Source organism: Acyrthosiphon pisum, chromosome X (assembly GCF_005508785.2).
Source record: "Acyrthosiphon pisum isolate AL4f chromosome X, pea_aphid_22Mar2018_4r6ur, whole genome shotgun sequence".
Classification (NCBI taxonomy): Eukaryota; Metazoa; Arthropoda; class Insecta; order Hemiptera; family Aphididae; genus Acyrthosiphon; species Acyrthosiphon pisum.
This window is the reverse complement of record NC_042493.1, coordinates 53,594,609-53,615,018: the sequence shown is the minus strand read 5'-3', so window position 1 is coordinate 53,615,018 and position 20,410 is coordinate 53,594,609. Positions and strand designations below refer to the sequence as shown.

General features: G+C 28.9%; 1 protein-coding gene across 2 annotated transcripts in view; it reads right to left on the bottom strand.

The window, feature by feature from the left end:
* LOC100169440 (scavenger receptor class B member 1) overlaps positions 1-20,410 on the bottom strand; it is a 132,521-nt gene that overhangs the window by 43,787 nt on the left and 68,324 nt on the right. The window contains exon 1 of one of the 2 annotated variants that reach the window (XM_001947498.5): positions 6,523-7,608. The exons of the other annotated variant lie outside the window; for it this stretch is intronic. Coding sequence (XP_001947533.2) covers positions 6,523-6,541 — 19 coding nt within the window. The 5' untranslated portion in view covers positions 6,542-7,608. Of the gene's footprint in view, positions 1-6,522; positions 7,609-20,410 lie in introns of those variants that run through there. 2 annotated transcript variants of the gene reach the window in all.

Sequence of the window (20,410 nt, the reverse complement as noted above, 5' to 3'; positions counted from 1 at the left end):
TAATACAGAGTGGTCGCATCGTTTTCATCATCAATAAATTTGTTTGTATTGTTTTTGAAAATCTCAATAGAGAACTTTAGTTCGTTTCCACATTACTTATAAGCACTCCATAGTGTTATAACAACGTGTGATTATAACATTATATTTGACAAAAAAAACGATTGAAATTTGTAAACGCAATTATAACAGAAAGCGACAATCAAAAATAATTAAACATCGCAAAACAAAACATAACGCAAAATGTAATTTATAGAAAAGCATTAAACGAAAAATCACGCCAAAACTTCATTTATAGAATAACATTGAATGAAAAATAACACAAAACGAAATATTTGAAAATCTATTTATTTAAAAGTCTCTTGGTTTTGTAGAAACATTTATTTCATGCATAAACAATCAAAGAATTGATTATATTATATTCCGTATCCGGGCCAATACCTACCCGCATTAGTTATTATTTTTAATTTAGGTAAAAGGTATTAACAATATTTTAAATAACGATAAACGCAAAACTTGGATAACGTTTTAATTCTGTATAACGATAAACGCAAAAGTTGAATAAGATAAAATAAGCGCAAACATTGTGTGCAGTTTTAATTGTAAACAACATAAAACGGAATTTTTTTTCAAAATGCTAGCCCTGATTTAAGTGTAATATGAGTCGTAAATACTAAATATAGATGGTAGAGTATTTAAAATTAATGAGTAGATTATATTAGCTTTTATTAACTTTTAAACAGTGATTATAATTAATTACATTCGAAAAAATGATTCTATTCAAAAACTGGTTTAGATAAATGTCTTGTCTCAAAATGGAAAAGCTTAAGCTGACATAGATATTTTTAACGCGACTGCTTCGTTTTTGGATAGCAATGCAAGTTAAACGAAGTAGTACCTACCTATAGTAATAATTTGTAGGCTGCCGTGGGTGCTTCTTTTCAATATTTTTTCACAGCTCAGAAAAGTGTTTTTTTTTTTTTTCAAAGAAGTAGGTACCTATGTTTAAAAGAATATTATCTATATAGCGTAAACATTATACGTTGTAAAACGTTAAACTCGTTCTCGGCCATAATATTATGGCATATTGTGTATACGCGCTCGACGCAAATGAATATATTTACGTTTTCGCTTTTCGGTAGGTAACACAAAACCCAAAAATCGATTTTGATACGTCCACGATCACAATAAATAACAGTCCTAATTTTATAATGATAATGATAAAAAATAATAATATAATATGAAGTAATAAACGGTGCAGCAGTTGCTGCAGTGGTATTGTTTTGACTGCGGTCCAATCGGACTCAACCAAGTATGGACAGGCGCCACATTTTCTTGGGCAACACGCTCGACCAGACGGGTTCGGCAATAGTAGCACCGGCTGAGCCCGCGCGAGAGTACGTGAAAGAAATCCGTTAGACGCGTATTATAAACGAGCGTGCAAGCAGACAACTTATATAATAAATTACATACGCATAGTATATACAGGGTGATTCACCGACCATTCTCTTCCCTGTTTTTTTTTTTTTTTTGTTATCTCGGTTATGCGTTTATTGAAATTCTAGTTTATTAATAATTATTTTTATTCATTTATTATTAAACCTAATCAAGACCATAGTTTTTTTGCAACTTGGATTTGTTTTTATGACTGAATTATTTGAAAATATTACGCTCTTTGAGTATACTTAAATATTCCGAAATTGAAATACATTTGTATATTAATTTAACGATACAGTAGTAGTGATCTGTCGCTCGATTGATCACTCTGTATGTAAACAATTTCAATATAGATTGGAAAGTCACCCATTAGGGTGATTATAAATAGGGTAATTCTTTTAACAGTAAACGCATTCATTAGTAGTAGAGATAAATATCAAGGTTTTTTGAAAATATTTGTTTACACAATTTAAAGTCATTATAAAAACAACATTTTCGAATAAAAAAAAAAGTATTTACAATTTTTTATCGTTATAAGTTTTAGAGTTTTATATTTTAGAATGACACCTTACAATTAATCAACTATGAGATCTAGTTGATCCGAAGCAGAATATTTTTTGTAAAATATGTATTTATATGTCTAAAAACCAAAATTCAAATTTGTAGGAATAGATAATAAGTTAAATGTATAAGTATTCTTCGCAAAATGTTGGTCCAATTATGCAATACTCCATTCACCTAAACAGTAAATATTGGTATACTTAAGTTGTTATGTATACGATTATAGATCAAAAGTCTGTTTTTATCGAGGTTTTTATTTTACGAAATTCTCAAATTGTATTCTTATACGAAGTATGAAATTCAATATGTATGTTACTAATATTTTAATTCGAAGAAGTAAAAATTAAAAATAATAATAATAAAAAAGAATAAATATAATAATGTTTTTTTCCAAAACGTTACATATAATTATGTAAAAAAAAATATTTTCAAAAACTATAATATATTCCGAGATCATGATTGCTTACTGTTAAAAGAAACACCCGATATGTCGTAGTTTTTTGGTTGAAAATCAATATTTACTAATTAATCAGGTTTTACGGAAACTATGACGCGATCGACCACCCCTCTCACACACTTCAATGGGATAAACTCCAAAATAAATAGAGAAGTCTTATAAAGACGTAAAATGTTTAAGCTTTATTTTTTACAGGTAGACGTTGCTGTCCGTATCATTATTACGTACTTAAAATGAAAAATGTTTTGGAAAAAATTATACATCTAACGAGCATACATATTTATATTAGTGGTCTCGTAGTATTAAATCGTATAATATAATATAATTATTTAACTTATTTAAATAATTATTGCATTAGAAATACAATTCTGTTTTGTACTACTAATATAATGACTTAAAAACAAAATGTTCACAACATAATATTAAGTTTCAATAATTATTATACTCGTATTTTATCAGTTCAAAACCGATTTGAAGACAGTAGTATTTTTTCAAAATACAAAGATAAATTAAATTTTTGTTTTTTTTTTTTTTAATGGAATTTTATCTTTTGAAAATATTTTTACAATTTTAATTATTATTCTAAAAATTGGCCAAATACTATTACTGACTAAAATCTGCTCAGATATCCAATGAAAAAAAAAAATTAGCAAATCATAAAAAAAAATTGCAATAACCAATAAGTAGGTACCTATATTATTTTACGTCGATGTAAGTGAAGCACATGATTTAAAAATACACAGTCAATAAAATAATAATTAAGTATTGAACTTTTAGAAATAATTACCTCTAACCATAATTTTTCTTATTACTCGTATACACATAAATAGTTGTAAGATGAGTTGTAAGATACATTCGTAGCATTCACTATTGGCGTAGATTAATAAGTAAAAAATATGTATGCGTATATACAACCTATATAGGCTATAATAATAGTACTATTCAAGTACAACAATTATTAATCGTTAAAAATATTTATGATTTTGGAGGTATTTAAAAAAGCTACAAAAGTTTCACGTATGACATCAGATTTACAATCAAACACTCGATCGGGTCATTCATTTTTCAATTTTCTCAGTTGCTTTTAAAAGCGTTCAGAACCAATCAAATTAAACAAAGAATTTTAACTCTCAGTAACATAATAATAATATGTCCTCGAAAAAATATTAACAACTTTCCGGATGAACATTTAGCTCCGCTGGCAGTCATGGTTCGAACGAAATACGTATGGGTACACTCAAATTCCTACGTCAAATTCATTACGTTACAGATAGGTTCATAGCTATCGAACGAATAAAGCTAACCCATCTCAGTATGGTTCACCAAACTTCTATCCATCAATATTGTTCAGTATATGTAATAATTTGATTACAATATAATATTATATCATTTCAAAACCACTGCTTGTCCGTTCACATGATGTTTAGCAGATGTCAACGTTTTTAACGAGTATCGTAAATTATTATCGTTGTACTAGTTGGATTTAATCCAAGAAAACGAAGATTCTCGTTTAGTTATATTACAAACGTTCGGAATATAACTACTATTACTTGTGCGGACGTATTTTGTACTTCACGTATATTATATGGAAATAACTCACTTTTACTTACACCCAAACAAACTGACCCTCGCGGCCACGCATTGCAGTCAGTGGCCATACATTTGCTCCGAGCGTCTAAATCTCCAAAATCGAAATTCTCAATATTGATTTATGAACTTGTCTACTTATGATAACTACGACATACTACGGGAACAATATTCTTAAAAATGGGGTGAATGATCAATGTAAAATGTATAAGAATTTTTGTCTGAAAAAGTGCAAACTTGATGATGATAGGAAACGAAACGAAACGAAACGATTTGATTTACGCAATATAGACTTTTAATCAGTCTGAAATAAATATTTAAAAGAAAATGTTTTCTTCTATTTAGTTGGTTTTCGAGAGAACTATATTGTCATTGAGTAGGTCACTGCTAAATTTGAATTCAATGATAAATCAATTGAACGGAGACATTGTTTCTTCTATTTCTAAGGATATATTTTTATGATATATTTATATTTCTAAAGTGGATTTTTATTATTATAAATAATACTGCAGGTTGAACTAAAACTAGTTTTTAAAATAATGATAATATAATAGCAAATAAAAAAATTATTATGAACTAACTTAGGTATCAATACCGACCACATGGTTATCATAGAGTAAATAGTTTAAAATTAATTTACAATTTATATATTTTTAAAATGTCATTTTTATATAAAATGATATGAAGAAAATTGTCAAGTCTTTAAATTAATATTTGTTGAATTATAATAAAATAACTATAATCGTTATTTATCTGATTTCGTCAAAGTTCGAACTTAAAATGTCTGTACAAAAACAATTGAGATTTTGCATTTTCAATATTTTTAATTACTGAAACAAAAACTTATGAAGGATGTTGTACAAGATTTTCGACATAGAAACCAAAATGTTATTATACATAAATCAAAAAGAACAACAAAACAAAGAAAAAAATTTCAAATAGGTATCTATAAATAGAACAAAACGAGCCAATATATTTTGAAAATGTTATCATATCAAGAAAGTATACTTAATATTTTTGACATTTTCATATAACTTTTTAATTTTTTAATTACCTACAACAAGATACAAAAATCAATTTTATCGAAAACTGGTGTTAATAATTCCGTTTTTTTTTTTTTTTTTGATTTTCTCGATTTTTTTGAAGAGAGTACTGTGAATTTTTCACTTTAAACACCCAAAGTATCAACTATATCTAATTTGTTACCAGTAACCACACTCAATGAAAAATATTTACTCCTAAACAAGAAGATACGAACAAAAATAAAACCACATAATTGTAAAACTTATACATTAATCGCTCCGTGCCTCCGTTCGTATATAATTAAAAATAGAAAGTGTTATCCTTAAATAAATAGTATAGTAGTTATCATTTATTTCATTGGTATTATTATTATTGATAACCACTACTTTTAAAAACAAATATTATTGTTATTTATTTATTTGTTATCTTTTTGACGAGTTTTATATTATTTTAACGACTGCAGCTAGTTGTGTAATTAAAATAAAGTACTCTATTCGAGTCTATTATAATGTCTAAATTAACAATTTAATGTATGTACTAGTCTGTACTTCAGCAAGGATGATTAGAAAAATAATTAAACGTTAAATTTACAGCAAACATAAACATATTTAATTTTATAATATCATAATATTTTTACCACAATTTAAATGTAATTTTATTTTAAACGTATTACGTTATATTATTAGATTCGTTGTACGTCTGTACGTTTTTTATAGTTCATATAAGAAATATGAAAACATTAGACAAGTAAATCAAATGACAAATTTATATAACATAATAAGTATATAATAATATAAAAAAGGAGGACGATTTTTGAACAGAAATTGAGCAACGAAAACTTACGAAACGAATTTACACATCAATTGCTCATCGATTGACACACATTCTCACACACACTTTTGAATACTAACTCACTTGTGGTTTGAATTTTTCTATTTTTTTTTTCAAATATTACTAATCAAATAGCTATTGAACGAATGTCGCGGAATTAAATTTCCGTAGCAAATATTGCACTATTGACTGATACAAGCGATACCCAACGTAATTCTACACGATCAAGACATGGTATGTATAAATATTAAATAGAAGTAGGAGATAGAAGTTAGAATGTGACTTTATAAATGGGAAATAATTGTTTGAATATTTTTCCCCGCCAAAACGTGCCGCACTCAAAGACCGGAGTGTATCGTTTTCATCGCGTCCAGGAATTTATTTTTAATAACATGTACCAGATACCTAGGTAGTACACTTATCTAATACGTCCAACCCACTCGGTGGTTACAATTACTGCTGCTGACCGCATACACGATGATAATAATACCAGTCTCTCGAGTAGTAGTCTCGTAATAATAATCATACATTATACGTCCTAATAATAGAGGTAGACACTGCGGTAGGTCGATAAATGTATTATTTACATAATATTATATAATTTTATACACCTATCGTCGGCTACTTACCAAATATAATTTGTTGCATTTCATTTGCGCGCGCAAACGTCAGACGGCGCGAATCCGATTTTCAGACGGACAGCGATCGGCGCTGACGATTTTCTTTTTCGTTCAGCGTGTACAACACAGGTTGTGTACCCGACAATGTGTCGTACGAGTTTTCGCCGAGTCGGACAAACGCGATCGGTTGGACTTCCGGTCGGCGATTGGTATGTTATGCGGACACACGACCGCCGTCGGCCACGACGGATAGACCAGCTGCCTATTACGCGAGCAGGCACCGTCGTTACTTATTATAATAATAATATGTAATTTTATTGATATTATTACACCGCGTTACCGGTATCGGGTAATGACGTCGCGTATTACGGGCGATGAATTCGTGTCGAAAGTGAAACAACGACAGGTCGACGGATTGAAACTGCGAGAAAACCGCGGAAAAAAAACTCGACCGAAGAGAAAGATTGCAAGCGGCGGCGGGACGGACGACGGAAACGAAAACGAAAATCTTGTCGGGCGATTATTACAACTGTCGTGATGTCATATTATGTGCGCGATATTTATGTTAATGTTATATACGTATCGAAAATATATTATGACATTCAACAGCTATCTCGATATCGATTATGTATCGTGATGTGGTTATCGCGGACTGGCACAGCGGCGGGACACGTGCTGAGGAGAGTCGTCGGATCGATTGCGATAGAGCGTTTCCTGCTGTTGTAGAGGTAGTGTGCTAGCGACGTGAAATTCGGACGCGGCGGCAACGATACGGCTATTGCAGCGATAATGTGGATCGGAGCGAACGGCGAATGTCGGAGGAGTTTTCATTGAACCTTTAGCCGACCGACTGAATCCGGTGTTGACGACGAAATTTCGAACTGCGGTCACACGTCGCGGTGGCAATGCATGCCAATGCATTTTGACCTTCGTCAAATGGCCGGGAGAGAGGGACCGCTGCAGATATTATTATAGGTACCTGCCTCTATCAAGTATAGGTAGGTACATTATTGGCTCTTTTGATTCCATGTAGGTACGCCAGCACACGGGTGCACACAATATTATTATTGTTGTAATTATATTATCACTGTTTTTATTTATAAACACAATAGTTTCGTTTTTCTTGTGCCGTATCGATGATAATGATATTATGGTGACCGGTCGTCGTCGATGGCCCGATCAACAAACGCCCGCTACTGCAGAACGCGCGCGCACGTGTACCTATGCAGTAATATAAATTTCAGTGGGGCGGATAAAAAAAAAAATAATATACAATAAAATTGTCAGCGACTGCTATCGCGTATTACCCATGTGTGTTTGTATAATATTATTGCGCTGGACGCCGTGACAGATAAGAATAATAATGAAATAACAATTTATTTCGTTTGCCCGTAGTAGGTACAACAGGTATTATTATTATCCGATGCAGGAGTATAATAACAATAATGTCACGGGGATAGGCCCACCGACGTCACCACCGTGTCCGGGCCGAAACGCGTGCCACTGTTTTATAATACATACCTACTGACATACTTGTTGAAAACAAGCGTACTTTTTAAGTATTTTCTAAATAAGTGTTCAAATACTTTTAGCTACTTACTCGTCAAAACCGAATTTTTGTCAAGGTGACATTCCTTTATTTTTTTTTTGTTCATACACATTTTTGTAATTATTGAGCGGATATTTTCAACACATAAATTCCCATTATATTATATAGATTTACCTGAGCAATATTATGCTTGGTATTTTTTATTATATTTTGTGTTTTAGATTAGTTTACTAGTCACAAACTATTGATTAAGCATTAAAATACTTGACAACTGACAAGTATATGTCTCCCATCAGTGTAGTACTATTATTAATTATAATATTATTATCATCATGATTACAAACGTTACCGGAATCGATGGATAGATTTTTGGAGCCATTCGTCCCAATTTATAGTGTGTGATATAATATTATAATATATAATATATGCGCAAACGGTAGGCGTATATTCGTACAATGGGACACGTATATTCTTATTATTATTATTACATAAGTACATCGTTAATAAAATACTATTTATACGAATATAATATAAAAATATACCACATTACCACTATAGACCGGCCATGGACCTCTGCCGTGTGTGTATTATGCAAAACGTTAAGTTGATTCAAGTCTAATGTCAACGTAAAGTTATAACTCAGACTTATAACTTATAAGCTTAATACATTGTTGACTAAAATTATGTAATTTCAAACATTAAAAAAAAAAATTCATACTTAACTAAGTTAAAAAAGTTGATTTGCTCGAGCCTAATTTATTGATGTTTGAATCTCTGCCTGGTTCATTCACATGTAGTGAATGACTGATTGTGCAACATTGAAATTTTTTCAATAAAAACTCACCATTTTTAAGATGTTGTATATTATAATATATACAGCGTGATTACACAATAAAGATATAGTGGCTATAGCAATGACTATAAACAAAGTTTAAAGCTATAGGTATATTGTATGTCAAATCAGCCCGGAAAAATTAATCAATTACAACGATAGTCACTTAAACTATAGTCAAGTTATTAGTTATTAAAAAAAAAACTAACTAATTAATCTTTTAAACTAGCTAATACTAGTATTAACTCCCCCCCTTTGGTATGATATTATTGTGTAGATTTAGGAACGTGCCATATTAATGTTAATACTGCGCACTGGAAACATATCATAATAATAATATATAATATTGTAACTTGCGTAACAGCATAGTATATAATAAAAAATATCGGTATGGTTGATTTTTTATCGAAAAATGAAATGCAAATCCCGACGACTCGCCACGTTACAAAACGCGTCAGCAGGTATCGCAATTAATAATAATAATCACGTACCTACGTGGAATAGCCAATAGGTATATATACATATATAGGTTATAGGTAAAACCACGCGCGGTTATATAGGTATTAGGTACATCTGCGACTGCGATGACGACTGACGATTTACGGCCGCAAATAAACTGCAATATTATATTATTATGTCATGATTTACTCATAATTTTATCGATATAATATTAAAATATGATCAACAAAGACGTCGAGGACCTCCGTACAATAATTGCGATGACTGATGATGACCGGTCGTCCGACATAAACATACACAATACACATAATATTAATGTAAGGTTTTAAATTTTTAAGATTTTGTAAAATATTTCGTTTTAACGAATAATCAAATACCCAATTAAATTTGAAACTAAATTGCATACTTTTGTCACATAAACTTACTCAAGTTATGTGATACAATTATGTGATACAAGCTATATTATATAAATCACTGCAGTATTTATTATGTTTATGCAACTTAATCAAGGTATAATAGTATAATAGACCACATAAACAAATAGTCAAAATATAATATTGTGTATTGTGAAGTGTAGGCTGTACGATTTCGTAAAATATTTTGTTTTGACAAATAATCAAATACCTAATTTAAATTTGAAACTAAATTGCAAACTTTTATCACATATAGGTACTTTCTCAAGTCAACACTATATATATTCTGTGATACAAGCAGTATTATATAAATCACTGAAATATTTATATGTTTATGCATCTTTATCAAGGCACAATATTAGATGACATAAACAAATAGTCAAAATATAATATTTTGTATTTATGTACTCTGAAGTCTATGTTTAAGATTTCTTAAAATATTTCGTTTTGACGAATAGTCGAATAATTTTAACTTAAGTTTGAAACCAAATTGCAATTTATCATATAGGTATACTTATTCAAGCCAACACTACATTCTGTGTTATAATATATTATACAAGTTGCTGCAGTATTTACATGATTATGCAACTGAAACCAAGGCAAACATTTGAACAAAATTTTAGTCAAAATAGATTCTGTAGACGTGTAGTAGTGTAAAGTGTTTATTTCTATTCTATATAAGTGCACCTAGCTTTTTGTTTTTATCATAATATTACAAAACAGATTAAACATCAAATTAGTTATGTACCTACTGAAAATGGTGATTTTATAGTTTAATTTCTCCTTTTTTCATTAAAAAAAACTTTATTATAAGTTATAGATTCTATACGATTCGTACTAAAAGTAAATTTGAGAAAAGATATAAAATTATAGGTAGTGAAATGGTTTGTAGGAAGACTCTCGACTGAGTAACCTTGACATGGAACTTGAATTAATATTACATATCCAAGATTTATTACTTTACACAATTACACAGCAAAATCACATTCTTATATTGCGTGATTTCGATTTTTATGACGTACCTATTTCTAATTTCTAAAAATAATGTTATGTATTTCTTCTATAATTATAAAATACATGAAACAAATATAATTATATTTCTTTTTTAAGCCTATAACTATAATTTGGAATTGTTTTTATCAAAAAAATCAAATGTTTAAGAAAAAAATATTATTTTATTGTAATTTTGAGGTATTTATTTTACTGTATATCTATTGTATATACATTATACACAAAATGAAATATTTCCTTTAAAAATTAGTATAACCTATTTACTTAATGTATATGTATTCAAGTCACATACCTAATAATATATTAATATTTAATATGTAGGTACTCGTATATGTCGTATTATGTGTACTATTTAAACAAATATTATTTAGGTAATATAAGTAGGTACCTACAAAGTTTACTTAAAATAAATAACTCTTAACGACCTAAGTAAAGATTTTTGAATTTGGTTATTAGATCACAGTAATAAATAATATAATATAATGGTGATTATTAAAAATATAATATGTTAAACAATAAAAGATAAGTAAACACATACATTTTATACTCACAAAGAAATTCAAAATTAATATTTCACTCATAGGTCACACCCAACTATAATCATAATATTATGTATGTATTATTTCATACTCTTTCTTGAAGTAGCAAATAGTGAAATGGATAATCCACATATAATTTAGCATACATTTTCACTAATTGGAATTATTTATGAAACGTAATTTTATCAAAAAAATAAATATTTTAAATACATTTAAAATAATTTTATCCAATAATTTTATCTCAAATATATTACTTGGGATACAAAATGAGCATTAAATATAGCTCAAGTACTTAGCACTTACACTATAAGGAGGATTATAAAATAATTTTTGTTCATTCAATTTAGTAGTAAATGATATAGACTAAACAGACTTGACGTGGTCACTGGTCATTGTTTGGGATTCGGGATTAAAATATTGTGATACGCGTTTTCTAATGCCTTCATTGACTTAAATACTTAAATTTGTTTTACATTGACAACACATAATTTCTTTGCATACCTGTACGGCTATACTATATACTATATAGGTATAAATGTATAGGTAGGTAATGAAATCATTAATACACCAGTTACAAATAATTTCGGTTAAAATCGTTCAACGTTTCTGACATTTTCTAATTTAAATAAAAAAAAATCTATACGTAATATTTTAATATTTTCGTACAACAGGTAGCTGGGATATAAATTAAATGTTTTAATGCATTTTATAAAATAACCTACGTAGCTCGAGTAAGACTGTACATTATAAGAAATTGCGAAATATATTCGTTACTATAAAAAAATTGTTGTTTACAAAATATATTCATTTTCTGATAAGACCTGCTGCACTATGCTGCAGTTCTTACCGTCAAACATATTCTGACGATTAGTAGACAAACAATTTAAAAATTCCCAGTGGCACGTAATTTTTTATATAGTTTTATTGTGGTTTTATTGTTCTACTCTATGATTAATGTTAAATATTTCAAACAACTGCTTTTAAAAAAACAATACAGCATATGTATATAATATTATCGTAGTCTTTGGCAATAACAGGTAATTTTATCCCAAAAATAAACTCGATGACTCGCATTAAACAACATATTATTTTGTCACTATAGTTATTAATTTATATTTTACCTAAAAAATGTAATAGTTAAGTGCAATAAGTGCTTATTTTTTTCAGATTTTAACCACACACGTAAAATCATGCCAAAATTACTGTACCTATATTAAAGTATTAAATTATAGTACACTTTATTGTGGTCATAGAGTGACCTTTCGTCCAATTTAATCCTTTTTTGCGCATCATTGTCCCCTAGTCATGATAAACTTTCGAACTTGTTTAAACCTCGTTACCTCCATATGATCATATTATATTATATATGGATAATATGTATATGTGTGAAAAAAAAACTGTGAACCAAATAAAATATAAAAACAATATTTTTTTTCAGTTTTTTATTGAATTATTTAACTCTTTATTCATAATTAGGCATTATAAAACTAAAACTATAAGTATGAAACAAATCGTATATTGGTCACAGCTCCTTTCACCCAAATATTACTTTCCTATTTTCAACCTCTTCGGTCGAATAGAGTTGGACCAAATATGATATATATTAAGTAGTTTCCTCTTTTTTTTTTTCCAAAAATAATCGTATTATTTCCCCCCACAGTTTAATGTTTCAACATTTTGGGAAGCATTATCTCAAAATTAGTGTGATAAATCATTTAACATTACCCAAAAAGCACGAAGAGGCAGCTTAAAAAGTATATTTTGTTAATGAGAATTATAATAATTATAATATAATATAGAAAAGTAATTTTGTCATTAATTGTTATGACGTCGTTAAAAAAATTTATGTTATGTATATTGATTTAATTTATGATTAATTAACTATTAATTACAAATTAATCATGCATGATTGTATATAGTTGAGTGCTATAGATTTAATAAGCTCATACCAAGTTAAATTTTCTTTATTATACTTTTGAATACTATTGGACTTCATATTCGTTTATCTTCGTCGTCATAATAATTTATTACAATATAATGTATTATACTTATCAATAATGTGTAATAATTATTTTAATGAGCACACATACAATTACTTTTTGATGAGTATACCTAATAGAAGCCACCTACCTACTCGTAGAGGTGCACTCTGGGTAATGTTAAATCCCTTTATTAAACTAATTTTGAGATAATGCTTCCCATAATATCAAATGTGAAACTGTGAGCGAAACGAATACAATTATGTTTAGGCAAAAAGAGGAACTATAGATTATCATATTTGTTCAAAAAGATGAGTGTCATTTTTGGGCTAAAATATTAGGTAGGTATCTGAGTATCTGACGTATTTTCGTATTGCAGTACCCACTACAATATTAAGTAGAATATTTCCTATCAGTTCACCGCAGACTTGTTAAGTATTCGAATACTTGTAATTGAATGTTTGTATTTTAATAAACATTTACTTCGACATAATATTATTATAATATCCTATTTGTATAACGCGAAAGCTCGTTTTTTTTTTTGCAATAATATCATGATTATAAAGTATTAAATCAAAATGTAGTATTAAACACGAGACAACTTGCAAATTGATTAAAAACATCCAACAGTAATTTCCATAAAATTTATTTCGTTAAAATGTCAAATTTCATATTGTTGATACCTATTACCTACAAACCTTTAAAAATCGTTACGTCTGAGCTCCCGGACAAGGAGTCTTTTATGTTCCACGTCAGAAACAACAATGAAGAATAGGTATAGTAAATTGTGTTTATTTTAAAAGCCATCTTCACAGGAAAACACAAATAAACACATAACTATTTCCATACTGAGGCGTAACATTCTGATTGATAAAATGTATTATAATAGTAGTATAATGCATTTTATCATTTTATATAATATTGTTAACATTTAATAGAATTTAATTTTGTCCATAAAACAGATTAGAAATTATGTGGGTAAGTACGCTGGTCTAACATTTTGAAAAAAAAAACACTAGTGATTAACATATGTAGGTATAGGTATTTAATTATAACGACCAAACATGAGTCTTTGACTAAGTAATAAACAAAATAAAACCATTATAATTAATACGATATATTATTAACAGACAAAAGTTTACTTACAAATGCGATGGCAAATTATGTGACCTTTCTCTCCGATCACGCTATGGGTAAATATGTTATAAATTTAACGATTGCTATCTTTGTGATGCTTAAAGCAATAACTATATATTATTATAATATAGTAATGACTGTTTGGTTAGGACTTTTTTTTTACATTTATGGTTTAAGCACAAACTCGCCAACTACTATACGGAGGGTGGGTGATCCATCCACTGTTTACCCTACACAAATACGCACACCGATTAAACACATTTTTTTCGTTATTTAAAGCATCATAGTATCGATAATACATTTCACCTTTTGACACGTATTATTGACGTAAGTCGATGTCTGATATCAAGTCATTACAAAACACTGTCTGCACCGAATAAATTAAGATACGATTTGTTTATTGTAGATACACGTATATCGATAGTCAAACGCTCAAATTATGTACCGCCAAAACTATTAAAATCTGTTCATATATTACACGTAATGGATTTTTAATTTTGATAACGTCGACAATTATTATGTAAACTATATTATAATATTGAAAAATTAGGTATACTTACAATAATATATTATGTTATTAATTCAGATTATTATTTATGCTATATGTATTTACATTTTTTTTTTAATATTACAATAATTATAATTATACCTATATTTATTAGTTTAATAAGTTTAATTTTAAATCATATTCGAAAACTGTAAGCTATACTATACTTATATAAGCCATTTCACCTACACCCTATTTACTTAACTCCTCCAAACGCACTAGGTGGATACCTACCATATTCGAGACATTATGTTGTTTGATTTTAAACATTTGATATGTCGATAACTTTTGGACCATAATATTCGTATCAGTTTGAATGCCAAAAATAAAACGATATCGTAATTGGTTCTTGATATTCGTTTAAATTGGTTTCCGGTTTGTGAATTTGTGACATAATATAACCACTGCAGAATTTCAGTATTTTTCCGCATATTTGGACTTTTTCGTTGTTTAATTTATTGATATAAAAATAAGGGAAATATATCATATCATTCAAATGTATAAATTTAAAAAAAAAAATTATTGCAGTTTGATTTTATTATGATTAAGTTGATCGTTTTAAGAGACTACCCCATTATTATGCGTTTAATTAAAAGTTGAAACTTATTTTTTAATTGTAGATATATAAATTAATAATACCAATTAAATGTTATTCAAATCAGGGCTTGCATTTAAAAAAAAATCGGTTTTATGTTATTTACAATTAAAAAATTACACAAATTTTGCGTTAATCGTTATTTAAAATAGTGTTAATAGGTACCTATAAAATTTAAAAATAATAAGTAATGCGGGTAGGTAATGGTCCGGATACGGAATATAATATAATCAATTCTTAGATTTTTTGCATGAAATACAATGTTTTTACGAAGCCAATAGACCTTTTGAATAAATAGATTTTAAAATATTTCGTTTTGCGTTATTTTTCGTTTAGTAATATTCTATAAATTACATTTTTCGTTATGTTTTGTTCAATGATATGTAATGTATTTTGTTAATCGTTATGTTTTGTTTTGCGGTATATAATTATTTTTGATTATCGCTTTCCGTTATATAATTACGTTTATACATTTTAATAATTTTTATCAAATATAATGTTATTATAACGTTTGCAAGCCCTGATTCAAATACATATTATTTTCCAAAGTATGAGAAAAACCAACTGTTGACTGTTAAAACATTTTAACCATCCAGAAAGTTACCACAAATAACTCTATGTTTTGGAAGAAGCATCTTTCACAGTATAAGCACAATCTGACTGTCGACTGTCTGGATTAAAAGAAGTTATTATTTTAACTAAATAATATTACCTTATATACGATATAATCGTAAGCCTAATTACAATGTATACGTAACAATGCAATTTATTCTAATTTATTTGATAACTCGATTTATATGTTTACATGTATTTATAATTTATAAATTGTATAATATCGAGGTGTATTTTGTTGCAGAGTTCACGTTGATTGGGGGTGTACATTATTAATGTAAAAACGATTGGTGGCAGGCCATCTGAACTAGGTCAAAAGTTTCGATGATCACACCGAGTGGGAACGCATATTATACTCGAACGATATAATTGATAACACGCAACGATAAAATATTACAATATAACACTTAAATAGTTTAAATAGTTTAAATTAAATCAATATAAATCAGTCACGAGCTGTTATCATGTACCTCAATTACAGGGATGCCATATGATCCCCAAAACAGAAAATTGTATGTTTCAAAGTTTTCCAAATATAATGCTTATATGGATGTAGAGATTCTGTATAATTAATGTGAGTCTGTTATTGTCAACCTCATGCTCAACTTCTTGTTATTAATATTGACTTTATATCAACATTACTGTACCAACACATTATCTGACATTACATAATATTATTATGTTTACTTTATGATATAGGTACTCTGTGTACTTGTCCGTCTATATCTTAGTTGGAAAATAAAATTGACACGTTCAACTTTGCCTTGGAGTTATTAAAATCGTGTTTTCAGCTTATAATTATTATCTAACCGTCAAGTGATACTTCCGATTTACGAAGGGTTGGTCATGGTCCTGAACGAGTAAAACGAAAGTTACTTAAAATGCTTTTTAAACTGTGAACTCCTGTCAGTAACTTGGATACACATCACTTTAACTGAATATTTCATGTCAGTCACAACTCACATTCATCCCTTTTGTTTGCTTTAAATATGCGTATCACAGCAGCATGTCCCTAGGCTGTTTGACGGATGTTTAAAATTCTTTGAGAAAAAACTCTGTAATGTGTTTTCTTTCGGACGCATATTCGTTGTATTTGATAAGTTTTTAGTGTGGCTGAAGTATCCGCTACTTTGAATTACAGCGTGTCCACGAATAAAGTTGTGTTTATTAACTTTTATGAAATATTTAGAGAATTTCTTATACAAAATAGTCAACTTAAACTTAATTATTTGTCTATTGTCTAGTATGGACTACGTATGAAAGCCAAAAATTAAAAAAAGTAGAAATCGTTTAAAAAAAATGATGAATAACAACGCTGTTTTATTTAAATTATTACACACTGCAGGTGTCCCGTATACTAAAGAGTTTCGAGTTAGGATATATTATGGGTTTGGAAATTTAAAAAAATGTCCACCTTAGGTCCAAGAGTTATTTTCACTCGACTACTCTTAAATAAAAACGATAAAATAAGGATGAAGGTAAAACTTGAAATAGGGTTTCTGAAGTCATCGTAGAGGGTCCTTTTGGTAGGACGCAATTAACTGTTTACCACACCAGCTTTTGTAGTTCGGAATCCGCTATACAAAGTATACTTAAACCTCAAAAAAATAAAATTCAGAGTGGAGCTACGATTGCCACATGACTAATATTCTTATCAAACTACGAAGTGTTTCATTATTGACTCGAGGAATAATAATTTATTTTCTATAATATATTATGTAGGTATCTATTTATTTTAATAAATAATTCATTATTGTATTAATTATAAATTAATTAGGTATGTTTAAATAACTAAGCAATATTATACAATATGCATGTGGAAAATAGTGGTATTGGTGATGGTTTTATACTATAGTCACAAGGTACAATATCTACTATAGTGCTTATAAAATAACAGAAAAAGATCGGTTACATGTTCAATGTTACTGCCTCGACAAAACTGTTCCGCCACAGGCTCCACTAACTTTAAACTTAGTCACTGTGTTTTTATGTGATTTGTACATAATATTAAGTTTGCTTTGATGTAATTCAGCAGCCCGGGGAAACAGTGCACTGTTCCAGTAACTCCGAAACTTTGAGATTAGTTTCGAACATTTTTTAATAAAATCTTTACATTACCCACCATATTTTCCGGTATAATGAAGAACGAAAAATTCATCAAATTTATAAAACCAACAACTTTATTGATACTATAGTCGTGATGGCAATGAAAACAGCGAAGTACCTACAAGGTATTCGCATAGATACATGTAAATATATTATTATTCACGAGGTTATAATATTGCATGTTCATAATTATTATAATATTATACAATTAAATTAAAATGTTTGATTGTACTTGTTTTCAGGTACTTGTTGTTTTGTCATCCGCATTATACATTGTAAGTATTGCCTAATATTATTTTTATCATTGAAGTAAAATATCATAAGAAATAGCATAACATATTATTGGTGGGTATATGTAATATTCTAATATAGTTGGTTTTACTATGATATATTCGTTTTCACGTTAGGAAAAAATAGCAGAATTAGCAGAAAAAATGCTTCAAAATTTGAGCGGTGGTTTTTGGTAACAAATCAAATATAGTTGGTGCTTTTATTATTATTTTTTTTTTGAGGGAGGGCCAGGGGAGTGGGTGGGATAAAAATAAGTTATTTATACAACCAACATATTATCACCTTTCTACCCTACGTCGATGCTTATTATATTATTGTTGACGCTTATTAAGAATTATATACTCAAAAAGGAGTTCAATACTTACCTTATTACTTAGATTAATATAAATAAATTAAAAAATACCTGACATTCTAAATCTTCACTCAGAACCGTTATTCGTATCCAACGATTTATCGTTGAATTAAAATTTAACACATCCATTACAGGCTACAGTACATACATAGTTACACGGAAAGACAATTTATTATTATCGATTTATGGAAATTGTCTGGTAATGATTCAATATTGAACAATAACGCCCACCATATAATATAATAATATGTATAGTGGAGTTTATCGACATTAATCGAAGACTCTCTATATCTATATTATATTCTAGATTAAATAAACTTTCATCATAAATTATTTCTAAACGTCCCAAGGGGAAGTGGTGTTCTGGATCAGGGGACCCCCCTCTGGTTGTGCCACTAGGCCATTGTGCCCGATTTCATGTTGGCAATAGAGCTTACCATCAACGACGGTGGACTCCCTAGTGGCCTGAAATATATTTTTCACCTGGAATTGTTTTCACTGTCATAATATTCCTAGGGTTCGTGCTGTATATACGTTTTTTTAAATATTAATTGTAAGTTTCCATGAAACACTTTAGTATAGTGTCACAGTCAATTAAAATGTACAAATGTACGTAATGAAATTTTCGATTATTTTCTATTACCATTCAATTTAAACTAAAAAACATTATCGGGATCGACGTATCGTAAAACTTACGCGCTGGTTTTGAAATGAATATACTATGCACTGACGTGATTAACTATATACAACATTTTGATTTAGATAATGGCAATAAATTATAGCAGTAAATTCAATAAACGGATCAGTTGATTTTTAACATATTTACAATTACTTTTATGACTTCCTGATGAGTATTTTTTTTATGACTTTGTTTGAACCCTTAAACAATTAGTATAATATCATGATAAAACATAATATCATCGACACACGAAACTATGAAAGTATTGAACAGAGGTGACTGTTTGTTTTACAATGTCACTCATCGATTAGATTAATATATAATAGACTATCGACACTACAGGTGACATGTTTAAAAAAAAAGGATGTGGAGCTACAATCAAAGGGAAATCTTCATCAGTTTCCATGGAAAATAAATAATATAAATTGTCTCGTTGCATATCCGTATTTCAAAACAATTGTATAAACTGCTCGGAGTTGATAATCTATTATTATATAAAATGTAAAATAATTGTTATTAGCTGAATTACCCATCTTCGGCCGAATGTAAGAAATGTGTGTTTTCACTTCAAAAATGCCCGTCTATAATATCTTGCTGAAAAATATCTTATGAGATTAATATAATATATTAGATAAGTACTGTGAAAATTGCAAGCCTCAATAGCTTTCACTAATTATAGGCTCTACGTTGATCATTCAGCGAGTCACACGTGAGACATACGCTTGTGATTATGCGATCAGTATATTTTCAGGTGTTCGATTGCAGACTCCACAAGGTGCGTACTTAAGAGGACGCC